General features: G+C 34.4%; 1 protein-coding gene across 1 annotated transcript; it reads right to left on the reverse strand.

Moving 5' to 3' along the window:
• Nucleotides 1–14,318: 14,318 nt before the first annotated feature.
• On the reverse strand, nucleotides 14,319–15,494 carry LOC126252594 (collagenase 3-like). Its single transcript, XM_049953496.1, has one exon. The coding sequence runs from the start codon at nucleotides 15,492–15,494 to the stop codon at nucleotides 14,319–14,321; it is 1,176 nt and encodes a 391-aa protein (XP_049809453.1).
• Nucleotides 15,495–15,909: the final 415 nt, after the last annotated feature.

Genomic DNA, 15,909 nt, shown 5'->3' on the forward strand with positions numbered 1-15,909 from the left:
CGCCGCTCCTCTGGCTTCAGCCAAACACAGGATTTAACATATTTGCGTAATACTGCTTTTATATTTTTAAAGCCAATGTAGGTCATACGCAAAGGCGTTATTCATGTTAATAAATGGTTCATGGAATACACTGCGGCCGGCCGGCGTGACCGAGCGGTTCTAGGCGCTTCAGTCTGGAACCGCGCGACCGCTACGGTCGCAGGTTCGAATCCTGCCTCGGGCATGGATATGTGTGATGTACTTAGGTTAATTAGGTTTAAGTACTTCTATGTTCTAGGGGACTGATCACTTCAGATGTTAAGTCCCATAGTACTCAGAGCCATTTGACCCATTTTCTATCCGAAAAAATGTAAGTAATAGGACTATGTATTATGTCAACCCAACGCACATAAACATTCTTTATTATTTTGACAGTAATACCGAGCGAGGTGGCGCACTGGTTAGCACACTGGACTCGCACTTGGGACGACGACGGTTCAATACCGCGTCCAGCCTTCCTGAATTAGGTTCTCCCTGATTACATATATGTATAAAAATCAAAATAAACAATCTTAAGCAACTGAAGAGTTATGAAGAACTGACGGCAGTAATTTTCGATTTAAAATATAATCATGCAAATTTCGTTCAAGAACAGCGCATCTCCTGCAAATGTACTTTACTTTAACAGTACCAGCTTTAAAATAAATAACGCACAACAGAGCTACAATACTTCTTTAATGACAAATTATTTCATGTTATTAATTTACTCTGAATTTGTGAAGCCAAGATTCTCTGGCACCAGATACAGGTTGGAAATCGCGCAGTTTGAGGCTATGAGCAAAGCACTTTACGAACGTGAAAATTATATTTCACAAACGCCTTTCTCATTCCACTCTACAGTACTTCGCGCTCGGATATTAGGCGGCTGCAGTGGGGCGGAACGAGTGACATAGAATGCTTGCGAGTTTAAAAGCTGTACTTTCAGAATGTTAGAAGGCCATAACTCCGTACTATCAGAATAATGGCCCAAATTTTCGCGGGGGTGTCTATTGCTAGGGCCGATATCTTGCCAAAGTGCTTCCTCTCCTTAAAATCTGAGGTCAAGTTGGTGAAGATTCCTTGTCAGTTGAAAGGTGGCTACACTGAGCCACAGCGCCAGAGATTGTGCCAAAGAGTTTTATTCCGCCGCCTCCACTGGCAGTTCTTGTCGAGAAGTCGTGGTGGAGAGTGCTTATCGAGATGTGGTAGTAGTCAAGTCGGTGTTGAGATGTTGTAGTAGTGAGTGCATGTTCCATGTTTTATGCAGTTGTTTGATGGGCTAGACAGCAGATGTTGTTCGAATGGAGATATTGTAATGATCAGAGTTTTTCGTCAATATATATGAAGGTAAAAATATTCCTTTTCTTTTTATTATTTCAATGTCTTAAGTAATGCGTCATTACAGGTTCAGTCAACAAAGCATCTGGCTTGTGTTCTTGTATTAGAGTGTAATTCTGGTTTCCTTACGCAATTATAGTATTTATATTTTTTTAAATTACTTCAGTATAAATGGTATTTAAACTTTCTTGTCTTATTGAAGAAGAACTGTGCCAGATGTGTGCGTTGAATCACACTTCCACACACAGAACAGTTACACTTGTGCTTTGGTTTCGTACGTTTTATAGTTGCTGGGGACTTCATTTATTAATTGTGTTAACGGAAATTTTCATTTCATTATTTGTTGTTGTTCTATGCAGTCAGATTGCGTACAAATACTAATCAGGGCCAACCGTTTACGAGACTGCGTAACCGGACAGTTAGCTACTAAAAAGTAAAAAGTATTTGCATTTCATATTTATATAATTAAGCCCCCATGCACGTTGTAAATTTAACTCTGAAAATGTTTGTACTACCGCGCGATCTCTTTCTTCCTGTTCTCTATCCTGTTCCTTTTGTCTGATTTCTATTGAAATTAATCTATTGTTGTGAGCATTCAAAATCGGTTGTACTTCCTCTCTAATTTCTTTCTTTAATTCATCTTTCATGTTTTTGAAACACGTCCCTATTCGTGAATCTAACCGTGTTTCCATTGTTTCCATCTCTGTTTCTAAACGTGTTGCCACTGTTTTTAATTCAGATCCTAACCGTGTTTCCATTGTTCCCATCTCTGTTTTAATTGTTCCTATTTGTGATCCCTGTGAGTCTAACCGTGTTTTTAATTCAGATCCCAAATTTAATATTACACCCATCAACTGCTCCATATTAACTGGTTCAAAATTCTTTTCGCCCCTAACATTTCCCGCAAAACCAGTTTCCTTCGTCATAGCTGTAAAGCTATCTGTGTTGGATACTATTCCAAAATCTTCTGTCGTTAATCTCGTATCCTGAAAATGTTTTGATTGTGAAAAATTTTGAACTGGTTCTGGACTATTTTCCCTGCTTAATAAATTGTTTTCTACTTCGTTATTCATGATATTGTTTTCCTCCGTTGGCGAGTTAGCCATGTTAACAATTTCGTCATCTCACTATTCATAATTTTTGCCTTTTTCATCGATCGCGTAATCATTTACAAAACATACAAAACTCGTCACTATATGAAAATTACACACAATGACACTTTACCACCAACAATGTCATTTACACGAAATGCTTCCCTCAAACACGATTAACGAACAATTGAAATCTTCATAATTGCACAAAATTGTCAAACCCGTACACAAGACAACAAAAACTAATTCTGCAAAAAATACCATTCGAAGAATGACAATTACCAAATCTACACATGCGATATAGACTACAATTACTAAACTACAAATTACTACAACAATACTACTGTCTGCTATTTTTACATTCAAAAGAATTCCAAGGGACGATCCTGGCAGCGGTCGCCACGTGCATGGGGCCCTGACTGGTATAGTACGCAATCTGACTGCATAGAATAACAACAAAGAACGAAAGAAAACTTCCATTAATACAATTAATTAATTAAGTCCCCAGCAACTATGAAAGCTACGAAACAACAAGGCACAAGTGTCGCTGTTCTGTATGTGGAAGTGTGATTCAACGTACACATCTGGCACGGTCCTTCCTCAATAAGACCAGATATTTTAAACACCATTTATACTGAAGTAATTAAAAAAATCAGAAATGCTATAATTGCACATAGAAACCAGAAATACAGTCTAATACAAGATCACGAGCCAGATGCTTTGTTGACTAAACCTGTGACCAAGAGGCATTATTGTTTAAGACATTGAAATAAGAAAAAAAGGAATTTTTTTTACCTTCATATATATTGACGAAAAACACACTCTGATCGTTACAGCATCCCCAATCCAACAATATCTGGTGCCTAGCCCATCAAAACAATATGACAACATCCGAACAAGCACTCTCCATGGGAACTTCTCAACAACGACTCACCACTGCTACATCTCAATAGCACTCTCCACCACGACCTCTCGACAAGAACTGCCAGTGGAGGCGGCTGAATACTCTTTCGCGCAATCTCTGGCGCTGTGGCTCAGTGTAGCCACGTTTCATATGCCCCTCCTCCACGGGCCAGAATTTGATGGTATTTTTGCCAGAATTGGTGGTGAAAATACCACCAAATTCGTCCAAAGAAACACAAACAAAAATAAAAGATAATATTAATAATTAAATATCACATAACTAGCTAAAATTTTGGCTTTGCACTGACCGTTCCACATCCTAATATATAAAATACAGTAAGGAATACAAATGTTTTCATACATGTGATTTTACATAATAGTTTACACAAGTATCATGTGGTTAAACCATTCAATCAATAGCGTCAGCAATGACGAATATGTACCGGTAAGAGTCTCATAACATTTCATAAACAGTAAAAACACAAAAAATAAGTTTATACAAATATTCACATAAAATGCTTTCCCTAGTTCAATAAACAAGTAGTTTACAGTTCCAGCAGTAGCACCCAGCAATGGTCAACAGGTGCAGACACCAAAGAGTGACATTATTTCAGTAGAAACAGTTCCATCAGTGGCACCCAGCAATGTTAAACAGGTGCAGACAGCAAGAAGTAACATCATTTCAATAGAAACAGTTCTGACAGTGGCACCCAGCAATGTTGAACAGGTGCAGACACCAACAAGTGACATCATTTCAGTAGAAGCAGTCCATCAGTGGCACCCAGTAATGTTGAGCAGGTGCAGACACCAACAAGTGACATCATTTCAGTAGAGGCAGTCCATCAGTGGCACCCAGTAATGTTGAACAGGTGCAGACACCAACAAGTGACATCATTTCAGTAGAAGCAGTCCATCAGTGGCACCCAGTAATGTTGAACAGGTGCAGACACCAACAAGTGACATCATTTCAGTAGAAGCAGTCCATCAGTGGCACCCAGTAATGTTGAGCAGGTGCAGACACCAACAAGTGACATCATTTCAGTAGAAGCAGTCCATCAGTGGCACCCAGCATGATGAACAGGTGCAGACACCAACAAGTGACATCATTTCGGTAGAAGCAGTTCCATTAGTGGCACCCAGTAATGTTGAACTGGTGCAGACACCAACAAGTGACATTATTTCAATAGAAGCAGTTCCATCAGTGGCATACAGCAATGTTGAGCAGGTGCAGACAGCAACACGTGACATCATTTCAACAGAAGCAGATCTATCAGTGGCACCCAGCAATGTTGAGCAGGTGCAGACACCAACAAGTGACATCATTTCAACAGAAGCAGTTCCATCAGTGGCACCCAGCAATGTTGAGCAGGTGCAGACACCAACAAGTGACATCATTTCAGTAGAAGCAGTCCATCAGTGGCACCCAGTAATGTTGAGCAGGTGCAGACACCAACAAGTGACATTATCTCAGTAGAAGCAGTTCTATCAGTAGCACCCAGGAATGTTGAGCAGGTGCAGACACCAACAAGTGACATAATTTCAGCAGAAGCAGTCCATCAGTGGCACCCAGTAATGTTGAGAAGGTGCAGACACCAACAAGTGACATTATGTCAGTAGATGCAGTTCCATCAGTGGCACCCAGCGATGTTGAACAAGTGCAGGTAACAGTCCATAATATTCACTATCCCTAATCAGACAGTTCATCAGACTTTATCAGCAGAAATTAAACAACTCCTAGTGGCACCCATCATGTTGAACAAGTGCAGGTATGACCAACAGTTTGAATGCACACACAATTGCTTTTACAAAATTATTATCAATGCTGTTACACTAAACATACAAATTATAATAAACACACAAATGATATCAGATAATTGTCATATTAAATGTTATAAATACACAAATATTAGTAAACCTATAATAATTATGGGTGTCAGTGCAAGCCACAACAAACAAGTAAAATAATATTTACGAGATAGGTCGGTACCAACTATTTGGGATTAGGAAAAAGAAAACACACAAAACACACTCACTCACCTTCCATCCGCATTAAGAACTACTGTGTAATTGAATAGTCTTAACTGTGTAAATGCAATTCTGTCAAAGATTTGATGTTCGACATGTGTATCAAGTAGTAGTGGCAGCAATGTATAACAATCGATAATAGTTAGTCAATGACATAGTCATCATGTCAAGACCAATGTTTGCCAAGCCAAATCAAATGTACGGTTGCTGAACAACTGTCAGTGTGCCAAGATATGCAAATACTTCCTCTCTCCAAAAAAAAAAAGTATATACTGCTTATTGATTTAACAAAGTGTGTGTGTAGACAATCTTCCTTCTACTTGAGTGTTCTAGTCTGCCATCTTCATCCTCCTTGTTCCATATAAACCAACCAAAAAAATATGCTCCTCACTTACTTTACCTCTTATCCACCAAAACTCCAATAATCACCAGCATCACATAATCTTAATACTTCAATAATACCTCTTACGTCGATACATATAAACCTTATCATCAATGTCACTTACCTTACCTCTTGTCCACCAAAACTCCAATAATCATCAACTTCACACAATCGCAATACCTCAATAATACCTTTTCAACACGTCGATACATATAAACCTTATTACCAATATCATTTCACTTCCATAACAACTCTTTCCTCTAGTCAGTCTCCTCGAACAAGTAAAGATAAAATCCTAGTGCAAACTTCAATTCATCATCCCATACAATCCAAAGACATAATGTCCACACACAACCTCTGTGTAATCCATCTGACTCAAATCTTCTACTCATTATGAATTGTAAAATACATTTTTGTTACCTTGTCCATCATTAAATAACAGAAATGCATACATGACCTCTAACAGCCTTCAGTTCGAATAACTTTCAGTAAGTAAGTACGAGTACGGAGTGTGTATGATCATAATTTTTCACAGTGTGTACACCACTTCAAGAATCACGGCAAAACAGAAAACACGTGGAATATTTCTTGTGTCAAGTGTCACTTGCTATTTCAATTGCTCATGAAAAATGCAGTGTAATAACTGTCAATGGTCTAAACCTAGTGTTGGTATGTCATGTCGTTAGCTTCCTTCCTATTAGCATAAATTTATACAGCTTCCATAAAACCTCCAGCTCATGTGACTTCAATGAAGTTTCTTGTACCAATGTCGTTCGTGGAATTATAGCAGTTCATTTTCTTATCTTAAAATATAAGGCACTGAGCGTAAGCAAAACATGCAATAGCGAGTAAATGTACCAGTGGAGAACAGAATGTCAACAATTGGATGCAGCACAATCCCTACAGCGAGGCTCTGCCAAGCGAACAATCTATAATTAATACCATAGTGTGACCTAAACTCCATGTTCGTACACAGTATATCAGCATTTCTCTATACCAAATAAACAGTAGTTACGACAACAAAACAAAAATGTGTAAATATGCAATCCATACGCAAAGCAGCAAATATGTATCTTACATAATAAACAGGTCATTAGCATCATATCAGCATAAGCAAATAAATGTTCATATGTAATCTTAATAAGTAAACATGAAGGCGCAAGCAGATAAATCACAAAGTGTAACCTACATACATAACCACATCAGCACAATTAATCAGGTGACAATTATAATTTAAATAAATACAACCGTATCCTGAAAAATATTGAACGTTAATAACATAATTCATTAAGTCATTATAGATTTATACTGAATTTAATCACAGAAATTAGACTGTGTATTTGTTTACGGCTGTCAGTGCATTCGCACTGAGCGCTCGATCAGCTGTAGGCGCATGACCTAGGAAGTGATTGTTTGCGGTCAACGACTGCCTTGTGCGGCGCGCAGACTTGACTGTTGCTTTGAGTATGTGCCGCCGCCAAAACACAGCGCGGTATTCTTGTATTCTCTACATGTTTACATGTAGCTGTTAGTTTCCCAAAAGTATGACATTCCACAAAAATTTTAACGTTCGATATATGATGTATTCCCTTGGAGCGCCGAGATTTAAGAGTTTCTACTTCTACAGTGTTATCATGAATAATTTTGCGAATTCTATATGGACCGTTATAAAGCAGAAAAAATTTGCGACACAAGCCCTTTCCTTTGTGAGACAAACGGTGAGCCTTAATTAACACCTTTTGACCAACTGACAAGGTTTTTAAACGACCAGGACGTTTAGCTGATTTCTCTCTTCTAGCAGCCGAAGATGCAATATTTTGTAGAGCCAGGTTGACAACTTCCGAATGCCGCAGTTTTCGTGAAGGCGGAAAAGGAACGATTTCAGAAATGCGATTTGTCGGTGCTTTATTTTTTAATATCAATATAGGCGGTAAAGAAGTTGAATCATTAGGGAGTTCATTCAGAATGTTTTGAAAAATATGAAGATACTGATCCCACGTTCTGTGATTCTGATGATAAAGTCGACACAATTTATTGATTTCCTTCATCCATCTCTCTGAAGCGTTAGATTGAGGGTGAAAAAGTGAAATGAAAATTGGTTTAATCTCACGTCGCCATAGAGTACGAAGCCAAATTTTAGAGCGAAACTGTGATCCATTATCTGATATAACCTTATCAACATGACCAACTTCTTTAAGAAAATGTTTGATGAAAGCATTAGATAATGAACGAGCTGTTGCTTTGCGTAAAGGTGTATAACACACATATTTTGATGTCAATTCCACTGCTACCAAAATGTACGCAAAACCATTAGTAGAACGAACCACTGGACCGAACAAATCGACTGCAGCCATCTCCTTTAATTTCGATGGAATGATAGGAAACAATGGTGCTCTGTGAGAAATAGTTGGCGGCTTAGCCTTTTGACATAATTTGCATTTGGCAAGAACAGATCGAATACGTTTTTCCATATTACTGAAGTAGCAATTTTCTCGTAATTTATGAAAGCATTTTCTGGGACCAAAGTGTGCATAACTGAAATGTGTGTACCAAATCAATTTATTAACCCACTCATCAGGAATGCAAACTAACCAAACAAAGTTGTCGACCGATTTTCGTTTAAAAAGAATATCATTGCGAACTAAATAATACTGTCTGATCGCTACGCTTTCCTTTCTCCTCCACTTCTTAATGTCCTTCCAGATTGGGTCCTTGTTTTGCTCCTTAGCGATGTCCTGGAGCGAAGACAAAATAAAATTCTCAAACGCAACACCTTGAATATACATCAAACAATAATTGTTCTCTTTGCAGTCCTCTTCATCACTTTGTTTCAAACCCATAGGTGCACGTGATAAAGCATCAGCAATAATATTTGAAGAACCCTGTATGTAAACAATACTAAAGTCAAATTCCTGTAGATACAGCGCCCATCGTGACAATCTTCCATGAGTTAATTTTGTTGACATAAGAAATTCCAGAGCTCGATGATCGGTGTAAACCTTAGTATGTCTGCCATGCAAAAATATGCGAAATTTTGTGAAAGCCCATACAACAGCCAAGGCTTCAAGTTCCGTAATCGAATAATTCTTTTCTGATTTAGAGAGAACACGACTTCCTAATGCAATAGTTTTCTATACTACAACGCCGTTTTCTTCTATCTCTTGAAATAAATGTTCACCTAGGCCTTTGTATGATGAGTCCGTTGCCAAACAAAAATCTTTAGATAAATCCGGATGTGAATGAAGTGGAGCAGCCACTAAAGCATCACGAAGTTGTTCAAATTCTGATTCAGCTTCCTCATCCCAACAACAATTAGAATTCTTTCCAGATAGTTCACATAAACGAGGTGTGGCCAAATTATCCAATCTAACAAAGCGTCTAAGAAAATTACAGACACCAAGGAAACTACGAACATCACGTTTTGTAGTAGGAACAGCATAATTACGAATAGCAGTAGATAGGAATTGGGAGACCTGGACCATTTTTCATATAATCAAAAAATCACAATAAATCAAACATTTCTCGTAATTCACACACAAAAATCAGAAATAAATCGATTTTTTTATACTTCCAAAAAATCCCCATTTCTGGTCCAGCCAAGCCTGCACGAAAAATCGCAAAATAAAAGAAAACAAGAAAATTAATTAAAAATAACATCAAAAACCTTAAAAAGTCATCCATTTAATCAAAATTTGAAAAATCACCCTGTACGAGCCTGCATCAGCCTGCACGAGCCTGCACAAGTAAATATATAAGTAAAAGAACACCATTGAGTCACTCATTGGATAAAAGTATATCATGCATTGGTTTACCAGTTTTCGTTTCTTTTAAACCTTTATATGTGAAGAAAATATTTTTTTCATCATTCACCGCATTCAGAGTATGTTTGTCAAATATCTTAACATATCTGTCTGGTAATGTAATTTTAAATTGTCCATCTAGGATACACTTAACTTTCTTACCGAAGTTAGTATCAGAAATTTCAAAGTTAGATGCTTTATACTTTCTGTTAATCTCAAGTTCATTCAGTTTTATAAACTCATATGAGTTGTTTAACTTAGCGAACAATTGATTATTCATTTTTGTTTGTATTTATATAGGAAAAAATTTATTAAATATTTATTAACAAATTTCTTTCTTAATAAATGGAGGAAAAAACTCCACTGTCAGTGAAGGTGTGTAATAAATGTGGTGAGACCAAGAGCTTGGACTATTTCTATAGAAATAAGAATACAAAAGATAAACGTTCCACTGCATGTAAAATTTGTTCAGATGAGATACATAAAGAATACTGCAGAAATAATAGAGAAAAAGTTCGAGCATATTTTCATAACTATGTAGACAGACATCCAGAAAGGTATGCAATCACGAATAATGAAAAGCAAAAAAGATACCATGAAAATAAGGAAAAATTGCTTGAGAAAGTTCCTTGTGAGTGTGGTAAATATATATGTAAAACATATCTCAAAAAACATCAACAAACAGGTGTCCATATGGAGAGGCTCAAGAATATGGAGAAAATCAAGAATATGGAGAACACTAAAGTTATTGAATAATTATTGAATAAATTTTCCCCTAATAAATGGAGAGAAATCTGAGAGCTCAGAATCTCAACACTATGAGAGTTGTTGATCTTAGACCTCTAGCTAGGTCTCTTGGTATAAGAGGATATTATAAAATGACAAAAGATGAATTAATCAGAACTATTGCTAGACATTATTATAATGTTAACCAAGTTAAGAAAGTAAATTTTGATACTCTACCATTTCTTGATGCAGATATAAAAGAAGAATATAAAGCAGAATCGAAAGATCTGAAGAATATATTTCCATTCTCTACAGATGTATTTCAAGAGCCATCAAAGAAAGATCTGAAGAATATATTTCCATTCTCTACAGATATATTTCAAACAACAGCAAAGAAGGAGTTGAAGAAAATATTCCCCTTCTCAACAAATGTATATGAAAAGCCTCGAACAAGAAATACCAACAGGAGTTATTCTGTTGAGAAAGCTTTTTCAAACAGATTGCAGACCATCAATATTGAAAATACTAACAAGTTGATAGATCCAAGGTATTTCCTTACTTCTGTTGAAAAGGATGTGTTTCAATTAATAAAAGATAATTTAAAGATCCACAATGGCTTAAAAGTGAATATGCAATTATTCTGTGAATTTAAACTACCCAATAACAATAAAACTCAAACATTTAAATTTCAGTCATACAATCATACAATTACTCATGAGAAAGATATTAACAAATTTTTAAAGAATTCAAAAAGAGAACTGTTACCAAAGCTAACAGAGTTTCAAGCAAGAGGATCAGGATGGACATTAGAAAGGGTTATTGGAGTACAACTAGCAGTCAACAGATATAATCCTCTAAGAGGATCATCTTATATTGAATTGCCAGATGAAATAAAAAATAAAAAAGCCTGTATTAATGTGAAAAATAATGACCAAAATGTTTTCTTTGGGCTATTAAATCAGCATTATTCCCTGCAAAAGATCATGTAGATAGACTTTCAAAATATAAAAAAGTTGGACTTGAAATTGATGAAAAACTAAGTAAATTCCAGTATCCAATTAAAATAGAAGACATTAAAAAGATAGAAAATGTTCTGAATATCTCATTTAATGTATATTCTTTTAATGATGGATATTCCATCTATCCACTAAAACTGACAGGAAATAAAAGAGATAAACATATTAACTTACTATATTTTAAAGAAAAAGACAATGGACATTATTGTTGGATTAAAGACTTATCAAAATTAGCATCAATGCAGATTACAAAACACAATGGTCGTAAATTTATTTGTGATATGTGTTTACTCCACTTCAATTCTGAAGAAAAATTGAAAAAACATGTTCCAGATTGCTTAGTAAATAAACCGGTTAAAGTAGAACTACCACCTAAAGGAGACACAATCACATTTGAAAATTACAAGAATAAAATGAAAGTTCCTTTTGTCATATATGCAGACTTTGAGAGCTTGTTAAATAAAATTGACACATGTCAACCAAATCCAGATGAATCATATACAATGAAGTATCAGAAACATGAACCATGTGGATTCTGCTATTATATAAAGTATGCTAATGGACATTATAAAGATCCGGTTGTATATAGAGGGCCAGATGCAAAAAGCAAATTCATTGAGATGATTAAGAAAGAAGTGGAGGTGATAGGTGATATTTATTCTGAAAAAGAACCAATGAAACCACTAACAACAGATGAAAGAAAAGCATATTCTAAAGCAAAGATATGTCATATCTGTGAAGGTAAATTAAGTGAATTACCTCCTTTATTGATGAGATTAAAACATTCTATAGAAAATAAAATAAAACACATTAATGGTCAATTGGAGTCATTAAGGAAAAGAAATATAGATGAAAGTAATGAGAAGGTACAAAGATATAAAAACTCATTAGAATATAATAATAAGCAATTAGAAACTTTCAATGATAATGCAGAAGGTAATATTAAAAAAGTTCATGATCATGATCTTTAACTGGTTTATTCAGAGGTGCTGCGCATAGTTACTGTAACCTACGATATCAGTTACCAAGATTTGTCCCCATTTATCTCCACAATCTCTCAGGATATGATTCACATTTATTTGTAAAAGAACTTGGATATGATGAGAAACCTATAGATCTGATTCCAAATAATGAAGAAAAATACATAAGCTTTGGTAAATGTACTGAAAATATAAAGATGAAGTTCTTAGATTCATTCAGATTCATGGCTTCTTCTTTAGATAAACTCTCATCTAATTTGAAGAAAAATCAAATGGAAAATACCAAAAAGTTCTTTCCAGAAGGTAAAGTGGATCTGGTTATTAGGAAAGGTGTTTATCCATACGATTTCATGGACAGCTGGAAAAGATTTGAAGAAACACAACTACCATCAAAAACTGAATTCTATAGTAAACTGAGTGATTGTGACATAAGTGATGAAGATTATGAACATGCGAAATTAGTTTGGGAAAAGTTTAATATAAAAAATCTTGGAGAATATCACGACTTGTATTTAAAAACTGATGTTCTATTACTAGCTGATGTATTTGAAAACTTTAGAGAAACATGCATGAAAGCATATAGTTTGGATCCAGCATGGTACTATACAGCACCAGGATTAAGTTGGGATGCAATGCTGAAAATGACTAAACAACCACTTGATTTATTACATGATTATGATATGATATTGATGATTGAGAAAGGAATTAGAGGTGGAATATCACAATGCTGTAAGAGATATGTAAAAGCAAATAACAAATATATAAAAGATTTTGATAAAGAAAAGGACTCAAATTATTTAATGTATCTTGATGCTAATAATCTATATGGATGGGCAATGTCACAATATTTACCTTATGGTGAATTTGAATGGTTGAATTATCCTCAATTTTATGTAAACCATTGGAGAAAAAACATTATGAAAATGGAAGATAATTCTGAATATGGATACATTCTTGAAGTGGATTTAGAATATCCAGAAGAATTACATGATGAACATAAAGATCTTCCACTTGCTCCAGAAAATAAAATTATTCCAGGAACAAAAGAGTCAAAACTAATAACAACATTACAAAACAAAATGAAATATGTGATACATTACAGAAATTTAAAACAGTATTTAAAACTGGGGATGAAGATGAGAAAAATACATAGAATTCTCAAATTTAAACAGTCAGATTGGTTAAAGAAATACATAGATTTGAATACTCAAATGAGAACTAAGGCAACAAATGATTTTGAAAAAGATTTCTATAAACTGATGAATAACTCAGTGTTTGGGAAAACGATGGAGAATATAAGGAACAGAGTGGATATAAAGTTAGTATCTGATGCTGAAGTATGTGATATATTAATAGCTAAACCGAATTTCAAGTCTAGAACAATATTCAATGAAAAATTGGTTGCAATACACATGCAGAAGATAAAAATACAGTTCAATAAGCCAATATATGTGGGTATGAGTATCTTAGACTTATCAAAAGAACTGATGTATGATTTCCATTACAATATTATGAAACCGAAGTATGGGGATAATATTGAACTGTGTTATCAGGATACTGACTCATTCATATATAACATAAAAACTGAAGATTTCTACAAAGATATGAAAGATATGGTTGAACTATTTGATACAAGTGACTATCCAAAAGATAACCAGTATAGCATACCAGAAGTGAATAAGAAAGTTTTGGGTAAGATGAAAGATGAATGTAGTGGAAAAATTATGACAGAATTTGTAGGGTTAATAGCTAAAATGTATGCCTACAAAGTGGATGAGAAAGAGAATAAAAAGTTAAAAGGTGTGAAAAAATGTATAGTAAAAAATAAAGTAACGTTAGACGATTATAAAGATTGCCTCTTCAATAATAAGGAGCAGTATAGATCAATGAATTTAATTAGAAGTGAGAAACATGAAATATATACTGTGGAAGTGAATAAAAAGGCTCTAAGCCCACATGATAATAAGAGAATTGTTTTAGAAAATAAAATAGATACATTACCATATGGTCATTATAGTAAATCAACAACATAAATGACATTAGTTGAAATTCTCTAATTGATTAAGTGATTCTTTCAAATTGCTTATGATATCCAACATCTTGGAAGTAGATTTTGAACAATCTATTCCAAATAATGAAAGATCAAATTTACCTGCTCTAACAACAGAATTTGTAAATTCACTATACTCATAGAATGTTTTATCTTTAATAAAGTATAATAATCCATTTGTATATCTGAAACTAGATTCTATACCTGGAGGTATTCCTGAAAATTCTTTTGTAATACGTCCATATTTTTTACTTATTCCCTTACATTCATCAATTTCTACATAATAAACATCATCAAAAAATATAAAGCTTTTACCAGAATATGTGTTCACAGCTGAATGTAGAATTACATTTTTTCGTAATGAAAGAGATGTTAAAGATGTTGGATAACCAAATTTTAACCTAAAAGAGGGTATTTCCATTATATACAGTTTGTTGTCAATGAATAAAATAACATCTCCAGATGGTCTTTGATATGCAGCAGTTATATTGTTAAATCCTTTTGGAAGAAATGTTAACCAATCACTTATAAGTTGTGGTTTAGTGCGTACATCTAAATTATCCAAATCCATTATCCAAACCCATTTCTCATAGTAAATATATAGGACCTGATCGACAATCAGAAAGTTTTTAATTTTATTATTCAGTTCACATAATTCTGGAGGATCTAAATCTTTTTCTTCATCATCAGTCTCCTCATCTTCATCATCATCATCTCCTACAACTGGTTTCCCATATAAGCTTTGTACTACAAGAATATCATCTTTACTTAATTCAATATTGGAACTGTTATATAATGGATACATGATTGAGGTATTTTCTGCTGAATGAGGAATTCCTAATGTATGACCAATTTCATGAACTAAAACTGCATAAAAGTTTATCTTCTCTTTTGGAGTATTTGTATCAATCTCAAAGTACCAATCTTCATCTTGATCCATATGGATTTCTACAACATCATTATTAAAATTTGGGTAATTTGCATGAGCTAGTACACCCGATTTACCATCAAATGGTTTTGGACAATAGTGTTGTCCACGTGATTCTATTCTGTGCAAACGTCTTTTATTTGAAATAATAATATCATAACTTGAATTATCTTCTTCAAACATTAGATCTGTATGCTCTTTCCAAGTATTAAAAGCAATTTCACTCAATTCTTTCATTCTTTTCGATGAACCTGCATAATACCATTTAACAGTTTTCTTATTCCATTTAGCAATATGTGAGGTAAAAGATACTGCATGATCTTCTACACCACATCGAGGTTTGTTTATCAGATCTAATGTTTCTTGATCTATTTCACCAGTAGGTTTCAAATTAAACTTCTTTTGGAATAAAATTAAGGCATTTTTGATATCTGAAATTTCACCAATATTTGCTGACTCTGCTTCGAGATATCCAAATTCCTGTAAATACTTTACAATGTTTTCTTTTTTATTACTATATTCTCCTGTAGCTATCTTCACTAACAACAAGGTTACAATTAATATTTTCATTTATATAGGTTAAAATTATTGAATGAATAAGAAAATAAAAAAATCTCTACTTCCACATTATTTATTGCCTTTAGTGTACTAA

The sequence above is a fragment of the Schistocerca nitens genome, chromosome 4 (genome assembly GCF_023898315.1).
Source record: "Schistocerca nitens isolate TAMUIC-IGC-003100 chromosome 4, iqSchNite1.1, whole genome shotgun sequence".
Taxonomy (NCBI): Eukaryota; Metazoa; Arthropoda; class Insecta; order Orthoptera; family Acrididae; genus Schistocerca; species Schistocerca nitens.